The following is an 8976-nucleotide window of genomic DNA, read 5'->3' as shown; positions in this document are numbered from 1 at the left end:
AGGCTCCCTGCTCGACTGGAGACCTGCTTCTCCCTCTCCCACTCCCCCTGCTTGTGTTCCTGCTCTTGCTGTGTCTCTCTGTCAAATAAATAAATAAAATCTTTAAAAAAAATTTAGCTATGAATAACAGAGCCCTAACTATGGTAACTTAACACAGAAGTTGATTTTTTCTTTCATTTAAAACAAGTCTGAAGGGCTTAGTTGGTTGAGCATCTGCCTTCAGCTTGGGTCGTGATCCCAGGGTCTTGGGATCAAGCTCCGTGTCAGGCTCCCTGCTCAGTGATAGAATCGCTTCTCCCTCTCCCTTTGCCCCTCCGTGCACGCTCTCTCTCTCTCTCTCTCTCTCTCTCTCTCTCAAATAAAATAAATAAATAAATAAATAAATAAATAAATAAATAAATAAATAAAGTAAAAGAAGTCTGAAGGTAGGCAAATCATGGCTGATATGATGATTCTATGATACTATTTTTCTGCTACACCCTCCTTAGCATATAACTTTCATTCTTAAGTTCCTCACAGACCAGGATGGCTATTGGGAGACCCAGCCATGTGTCTAAGTCCCAGGCAGCAGGAAAGAAGGAGGACAATGGCAAAAGGGATGTTCGGCAGCTACTCCTTTAAATGAGTCATATTCATACATGAGGTGAGTATCATCTCAAGTCTCCCACATACACCTAATTGGCCACAGGTAAATGTGTGCACATTGAACAAAATCGGGATTTTTTTTTTTTTTTTTTTTGGAGGGAAAAAGAGAAGCATGAAAATGAATGGCAACAAGATAGCTTCCCTCATTTATTTTATGCCGACATTGCCAAGTTTCTTTTCCTGATCTTATCCATTATTGTTATCAGGTCATGAAAGCAAACCGTCCCATCACCCACACTCACCAATAGGAAGGACACAATTTCAAAACAAATGACTACACTTTAAATATAATTAGCTTCAGGATGCCTGGCTAGTTCAGTCAATAGAGCATGTGACTCTTGACTGTGGGGTTGTGAGTTTGAACCCCACGTTGGGTGTAGAGATTACTTAAAAAAATAAAATGTTTAAAAATAAATAAATAAAATTAGCTTCATGTAAAACTCCCTATATTGCTTTTCATTTTTTTTCATTTCTTGGGTGATGGGTGAAAACTATCAGGAAACAGATCATTACTGGACCTATTCTTGGAAACTTTTGTTTCAGCTTTAGGCTCCAACTTTTCATTATGAAAAATTTCAAACCTATAGAGAAGCTGAGAGAACAGTACAATGAACATCCATGTATCTTTCTTGTAGAGTCACCAATTATTAACATTTTGTCAAATTTTCATTATTGCTCTATCTCTCCATACATTTTGTTGTTGTTGGATCTTTTGAAAATTTAATAGGAGTTTTAAAAGGGAAGGACACTATCTAAATCTTTAAAGTCAATAGATTCCCAGGAATAAATTCAAGACAGATGTCATCTGGTTATATATAGGCTCTAAATTACAACTTCTCTCTTGGATATTTCAGAGGATCAGACCATACATATTGCAGCTCCTCTTAAATAGACAAGATTCCAATTTCCTTCTCAGAGTTATCTTGATCTGAATATACCACGGAAACAAGCCTCTTTAGACATTTTAATGCAAGTTAAAATTAAAATTTTTCACAGTGCTATTGCCTTTCAGATAATTCAGTTTGATTGTGACATTAACAAGGTCACCATACAGCCAGTAAATCAGCAAAAGATAGGGTTTCTTAGCATGATTCTCGTAATATAAAAAACAAGGGGAAACAAAGTGGTTTGCTATATAATTTAGAGTTTGAATCATTTGCTTCATTCTTGGAAAGCAGTAATTCACATAGAATTGATACATGGGTTCAGGTCCCACAATGTCAAGGAGGAATATCTGAAACATCCTTTGGAATACAATGTGTTACTCTAAATAAGGATGGTTAAGCCAAAAACCTGTGCTGCATGGTTTTGCCTGGCTGCATAGGCTTTAGGCTTAAATAGGCATGAAGCTTATGTTGACATTTTACTTCAAGCTTTCCATTGAATAACCAAATAACTGGCTTATAGTAACTGCTTTCTTTGGAGTTTTATTTCTGTAGAACAAAGGATGCGAAGTGTTTTCTTTTTGCTAATAGGACAAACAGAAGAAGCTCTATGAGAAAAGGTCTTTGAGGTCCGGTTTTACACTCGGTGTATCTAGAGGCATGTAATAGATTGTAATACTGCTGTTCGTTAAGTAGTCCACTTTCCATCTCTGCAGTGTTCCTCTCTGTGGCATCTTGGGGGTTACTGCTGCATAATTTAAACTACTCTGCCAGATACAAGACAAAAATGCCATACTAAAACTTTTTATTATTTTATTTTATTTTTTAAAAAGATTTTATTTATTTATTTGAGAGAGAGAGAATGAGAGATAGAGAGCACGAGAGGGAAGAAGGTCAGAGGGAGAAGCAGACTCCCTGCTGAGCAGGGAGCCCGATGTGGGACTCGATCCCGGGACTCCAGGATCATGACCTGAGCCGAAGGCAGTTGCTTAACCAACTGAGCCACCCAGGCACCCCATACTAAAACTTTTTATAAAGTTAAAAGAATAGTTTGTCAATTTGAGTGACTCCCCCAAAACACAAACTTTTATCTAAGTCATATTCTCACTACTTTCTTTTATAAACATTTTTATTTTACTTATTTTGTTTTTAAAAAGTAGACTCCACACCCAACATGGGGCTTGAATTCATGACCTTGAGAATCAAGAGTTGCATGCTCTACCAACTAAGCCAGCCAGGTGCCCCTTATAAACTTTTAAAAAATTGTTTTGGATTTACAGAATGATTGCAAAGATAATTCCTATATAGCCCACATCAGTTTCCCCTATTACGAAATATTATATTAGTCCCTACTACATTTTCACATCCTCTTTCCTTCTTGCTAATCTTACATGTTTTGTTAATTAACATATAAATTGTATGTGCCAACTATTTTTAAAAATACTTTATTCATTTATTTGACAGAGAGAGAGAGTGAGAGAGAGCACAAGCAGGGGGAATGGCAGGCAGAGGGAGAGGGAAAAGCAGGCTCCCCGCTGAGCAGACAGCCCCACTCGGGGCTCTGAGTGGAAGGCAGACGCTAAACCCACTGAGCCACCCAGGTGCCCCTGTGCCAAGCATTTTGATCTTACTAATTTTAGGTTGATATTCTTCAAAAGTTTTGGAAAGAATACACAATGGGATTAAAAGATGTAGGGAGCCATATTCTATCTTCCTCCAAAAATCATCTTTTTCTTTTCCAGACAAAAGTACCATAGATTTTTTTTCCCCATAGTCCTCTTATTGACCATCTTATAAATCATCACTGATAATAGCATTCTCTAGATCACTGAAGCTCTAAAACCCTCAATATTTTATTTTTTCTTTTCCTGTTCAATCACTATGAAATTTTTCTTTAAACTACAGTTCAAATATGTCCCTTTTTTATTATTATTATGGTGACTTCCATAATATTTAAAATGCTATTTAGTTTTTTAATTAAACAAGCAGAGGTGACGTGTAAGTGCTCAGGCTGCCATGACAAAATACCACAGACTGGGTGGCTTAAACAACAGAAATTTACTTCTCAGTTTTGGAGGCTGAGAAGTTCAAGGTAAGGTGCCCATTAGCTCTCTTCTTGCCTAAGAAGGCTGCCTTTTAGCTGTGTCCTCAGAAGTGGAGAAATAAGAGTTCTCTCATATCTCTTCTTAGAAGGGAATTAATCCCATCATGAGGACCCCACCCTCATGACCTCATCTAACCCCGATTACGTTCCACAGGCCCTCTTTTCAAACACCATCACATTGGAGGTTAAGGCTTTAACACATGAATTTTGGAGGGACACAATTCAGTCTACAGGAGGCAGCAATGCCCAACCTCAACAGAGGAGAAAGTCCTGCATTAAGAGTTGTTGAGACCTGAGCTTAAAAAGATTTGTCATATGGAGGATGAATGCTAGACTAAAGAGCCACTGGGTGTTCCATCAAGGCAGTGCAGTGGTGAGAATTATGTTTTACGAAAGCAAATCTGGTGGTTGCTTTTGGGATGAATTTTACTGTAAGAAATCACAGGTAAGAAAACCATTTTTGCGGGATGTAACAATCTCTGAATGAAGACCCACATTATGATGACAGCACCCCAATGCACCACAGACACGAAGCCTTTCCTGATCTTTCTACAAGCCAGGATCTCTTCCTTAAATCTACATTTTTCTTATGTTTAGGGGTTGCTCATGGAACCCTTAAATTCCGCACTATATTGTGCTTGTTTCTGTACTTATCCCGTCCACTTTGCAGTTCCTCTGGTAGGTAGCAAAGGGGCGTCAGAGCAATGCAAAGCCCAAAGCCAGAATGCAGCCATGGGGGGGGGGGGCCCTCCCGCGATGGGCCGGGGGTCCCAAACTCCTACCCAGCAGGATACGCTGCAAAACTTCGTGGACTTGACCACATCCTTTGACGTCCAGGGGGTTTGCACAGCACCACCACCAAGTTCGGCCACCCCCCACCAAAGGCCGCTCTCTGAGCCTCCTGGGTGGCAACTCGCAATGACTGCGCTTAACGGGCTCCAAACGCTGTGGAGCGGATCAGTAAATTATTATCGACTGATTTCCGAACCGTCCGGGAGCAGAGAAGCTCCCTGTCCCTCTCCGGGAAGGGACGGCAGCCAAACGAAGGCTGAGCGCGCCTCCTTTTCTGCAGCAGGGCTTGGACTGCTCAGTAGGGCCTTCCCCACTCTGGGATTTCGCGCATCCCTTTTAGCAGTAGGGAAAGACGTAAAGCAATAATTAAGATTCAACAGCCATAAAGTACACATTACGTCAACACATATGCCAATTCAGAACTAAAGAAAACGGTTTCACTCGTCTTCAACGCTAGGCGACTACCCCTTAAGAGGACCGGCCCCACCCCCAGCTCACTCCCTCCCAGGACGCTTTGCGCGGCGCGCAACCCACCCCCATCCCAGAGTGCCTTGCGCAGCGGGCTCGCTCTTGGTGGGTTACGTGCGCGCGGCGGGCGCCGGAACGTGCTCTCGGGTGGTTGCCCCACCCACTTCGGCCTCGTCTTCGCAACCACGGAGGCTTGAGGTTCCCGCCAGGTCGCGGCTGGGCGAGAGCGATGCTGCCCGGCCCGCCTTGGCTTTGAGGAGAGAGGAGCGTCCCAGACCCCTTGCAGCTACCTGACGGCGCTGAGCCCCAGCAGCCATGTCCACGGGGTTCTCCTTCGGAACCAGCACACTGGGCTCCACCACCGTAGCCGCCGGCGGGACCGGGGCAGGCGGCGGTTTCTCCTTCGGGACGGGAGCATCTAGGTAACCGCGCTTCCTCGCCTTCCCGGCCCGGGTCCTCCCAGCGAGACTCCCGTGGGTGGGCCCGTCCCTCTCTCTTCCCGCTGGCTTCCTTTCTGGTGGGCCTGGAAAAAAAAATACTTGCGCAGCGCCAGCCTCGTAGTCCTGCCGTTTGGCGGCCTGATGGGGAGGATGGTCACAGGGTTGTGAGGTCCCCAGAATCCACGATGGTTCACACAGTGTCCCTACCGAATGGGGTCTGGCTGGGTGAAAGGGCCTGGGATTTCACGCCGAGCCCTCTTAGTGCGGCAGTCTGAGGCACAGAACGAATGAACGACATTGTGGCAACTCTGGGGTTTCAGAAAAAGACAATAGAAAATTTTAAGGAGGACAATTACAAGTTTATTTCTGATAATTCAGATTCAGTTGCAGATATATGGTTTTGGACATTCCAATGCTTTAATGACTAAGTGGTATTTTAAACGAGCTCACATCTTTGTACCTCATGGAACCCTATCCTTTGTTACTGTAGTTTCTTGTTTTAAATACGTGTTGTAGAATTTATTGGTGATAATTTTGAACAGTATGTGCAAATTAGTGTACGTGAGTGTTGTGTTGTAATGACTCACATTGTCTTCTGCTTACATTGAAAAATGTAAGTATAGCATATTTATCGTTTTTGTGCAACCTGCTAAACCACCACTTCAGGCGGTGACAAAATACAGCTAGCAGAGGTCCAGAAAGAGACAAAATAGTTAAACGTCATTTTCATGGTGAGAGATTTAATGTTTAGAACTCAGTCTTTTTAAAAATGTAAAAGTGAAGGAGTTAATGAAATCAAGAAGTGTGCATAGAAGGTGTTACAGGGTATCTCCTGAAGTTGAGGGATGTGATTGTAGATTAAAAAGGCAAAAATACTTTCCTTGTATTCGAAAGGAGGGGGGCAGACTACATAGTCAAGTAAAAAATCTGGGAATTTCCCTTAATACCTCCTTTTCTCTCTGCACCTTTAATCAGCAAGGCCTGATAATTTTAATTACTCAGTTTCCATTTGCTTCACTTCCAGTGCCACCATCCTGTTGCAAGCTCTTGTCGTTCATGGAACAAATATTTATTGAACACACTCCTATATAATAGACTCTGTTTTAGGTGGTGAGATAAATAAGGGTCCTGCTCTCCTGAAGCTTACATTCTTATGAAAATACTTAGGATTTCTTCCAAGTTTTCAACCAGTAACCCTTCTCGTATTTGATGAAAACTATTCCCATCATCTCCTACTTTGATTACTTCAGTGGAATCGCAATTGCTGTTTGAAAAATCAACTTTGATGTCAAGCCTTTTTTTTTAACACATAATCAGAGGCATTTTTTAAAATTCCCATTGCCTTCCTTTAATGATTTTTCATTATCCTTGGAATGAAGTAAAAATAAATCTTACCATGATCCACAAGATCCAAATAATCTGGAACCTCTTCAGACTCATCCTGAGCCCAACTCCTCATTTCAGTTTGCTACAATTCAGTGATACAGACCTACCATGAAAAAAATTAAAGGCAAAGAAATAACTGAAAGTTTCAAAGGAAGATATTTACCCTTAATTTATGTGATGCGCTTTGATATTTTCTGTTCTGTTCCATTTCATTTTTTAAAATGCCAGTTATGATCTACTAAATTGATTTTATACTCCTAATCTTAGTTTGAAAAATACTGCTGTAGCAACTTGGGCATTTTCTCAGTTCCTCAGGTAGGCTTGGCCAAACTTCTTCCCACTTGGGAGCAGTTCCCTCTGATTGGAATTCCCCTACTACCTCCTGCCTCATATGCCAAGCTAGTGTCTACTTTTGGGACTCAAATGTTAACATCTCCAGAGAGGCAGTTTTTAGATCTACAAGTGTACAGGAGGTTTCCATCTTCATAATACCCTGTAACATAGCACTTATCACAGTTGTAATCAGTTCGTTGTGTTTTTTGTTGACTTATTTTCTGATCCCAGCAATAGAATAGAAGCTCCATGACAGTGAAGACCTTTTCATACTGTTTTTTTTTTTTAGTAGACATAGTGGAGCTCAATACACATTTTTTGAATGAATGCATGATTGATTAATCTCTTTCTCTCACTAACTGGAAACTTACTGAACTGTATCTGTCTTATTTATAGGTATAGGTAAATAACTGTCTTATTTACCACTCCATCCTCAGTCCCTGTGACAGTTCCTGGCACACAAAGAGGGCTTTAATAAATATTTGTTAATTGAGTAAAGGAATTATTAGTGATCAGCTAGAAACATGTACACAGTCTTTAGAAGGGCTTAGATAAGGGGCACCTGGCTGGTTCAGTCAGAACAGCATGAAACTCTTGATCTCGGGATGGGTGAAAGCCCCACACTGGGTGTAGAGATAAAGAAAATAAACTTTAGAAGGACTTACATAAATGAACGAAAGGAGACACAGTCTAACATTTGTCTGGTGGAGTACTGGTTTGGAGACCTGACTTCCCCTAGTGCCATCTGGTGATTTGGTCTCTTTAGGTAAATCATTTTAGTGAAGTTACTTTCCATGCCTCAGTTCCCACATCTGGAAAAGGGGTATAATATATTTACTTCACACAGTTGTTGAATGAGGTAAAGCATGTAAAGTACTTAGCATCATATCTGGCACTTGGTAAGTGCTCAATAATGTTACTTTCTAAGTCCACATTAGGGCATGCTGGAGAAGTTAAAACAATATTCCTGACCTGTTGGAGACAACTTGGCTTTTCTGTAACACATCCTGATGAGTCATTGGCAGATAATAGTGGTTTGAGGCAAAACTTGGTCCTGTCTGCGGTAGCTTTTGTTAAACTAAGTAAATTTCTCTCCTGCGAGAAATTTCTCTTTTGCTTTCTTGAGTAAGAAGATACCACTTTGATGTATTTCTTTGGTAATGTTTTCACATTTAATTATGAAACACTTCATTGTGTCTTCAGTTATCTTAAGGTTGTCAAGAAATTTGTCTAAAAATACATAATTTCACTGTACATCTTTTGTATATTTATGGAATAGCAGTAAAACCAAATGGGATCACTGAATTATTTGGGAGGGAGGAGAGCATAATAACCATTTTCTTAATTTGAGGTCTTCAAAATTTTCCAATAATGTTTATTAAGATACCTTTTTATTTCAGTTGATTAAGTGTTTAAAGATTTGTGCTTTGTTGGTGAGACCTTGTAACCCTGTTCTGCCAGCCCTCTGTACTTCACACACCTATGCTCCTAGAGATTGTTTTAAAATCAGTGATAAACTAAGACATAGGGTACACTCCCCTTTTTCCCCCCTACTCATTGTTGATGCCTGATTTCAGGTTCTGTTCCCCTCACGGTGATGGGCTGGCATAATACCTTGTATATAATGTGTTTAGTTGAATTTATTAAGTTCCTACTGATGACAGTAGTAACAACATTTATTAAGTGAGGTTAATTCACCATGCACAATCTCTTAATCTTTTGCAAAACTGTTAAGTGGGCACTGTTATTCCCATTTTGCATCTGAGGAAATAGAGGATCAAAAAGGCTAAGTTATGTCACACAAGTCCCAGGACGTTGGGGAGCTGGTACTAGAACCCAGCCATAACACTGTTGCCTCCTTAAATTGAAATGTCCCAGACTTTTAAGCTTTTTAAAAACTGACCTTGGCTTTTATGGTGATTGT

The 8976-nt window shown here is 40.9% G+C and overlaps 1 protein-coding gene across 4 annotated transcripts in view; it reads left to right on the top strand.

Annotated features, from left to right (window-relative positions):
• Positions 1-5006: 5006 nt before the first annotated feature.
• NUP58 (nucleoporin 58) overlaps positions 5007-8976 on the top strand; it is a 61560-nt gene continuing 57590 nt past the window's right edge. For 2 of the 4 annotated variants that reach the window (XM_073894769.1, XM_025875174.2), the window contains exon 1: positions 5007-5315. In XM_073894769.1, the coding sequence (XP_073750870.1) occupies positions 5209-5315 (107 nt within the window). In that variant the 5' untranslated portion in view covers positions 5007-5208. The remainder of the gene's footprint in view (positions 5316-8976) is intronic. The other 2 variants (XM_025875175.2, XM_025875172.2) reach the window with 1 other exon arrangement.

This window comes from Callorhinus ursinus, unplaced genomic scaffold (genome assembly GCF_003265705.2).
Source record: "Callorhinus ursinus isolate GAN/ISIS: 27379988/994484 unplaced genomic scaffold, GSC_fseal_2.0 scaffold7, whole genome shotgun sequence".
Lineage (NCBI taxonomy): Eukaryota > Metazoa > Chordata > Mammalia > Carnivora > Otariidae > Callorhinus > Callorhinus ursinus.
This window is presented reverse-complemented; position numbering and strand designations above follow the sequence as displayed.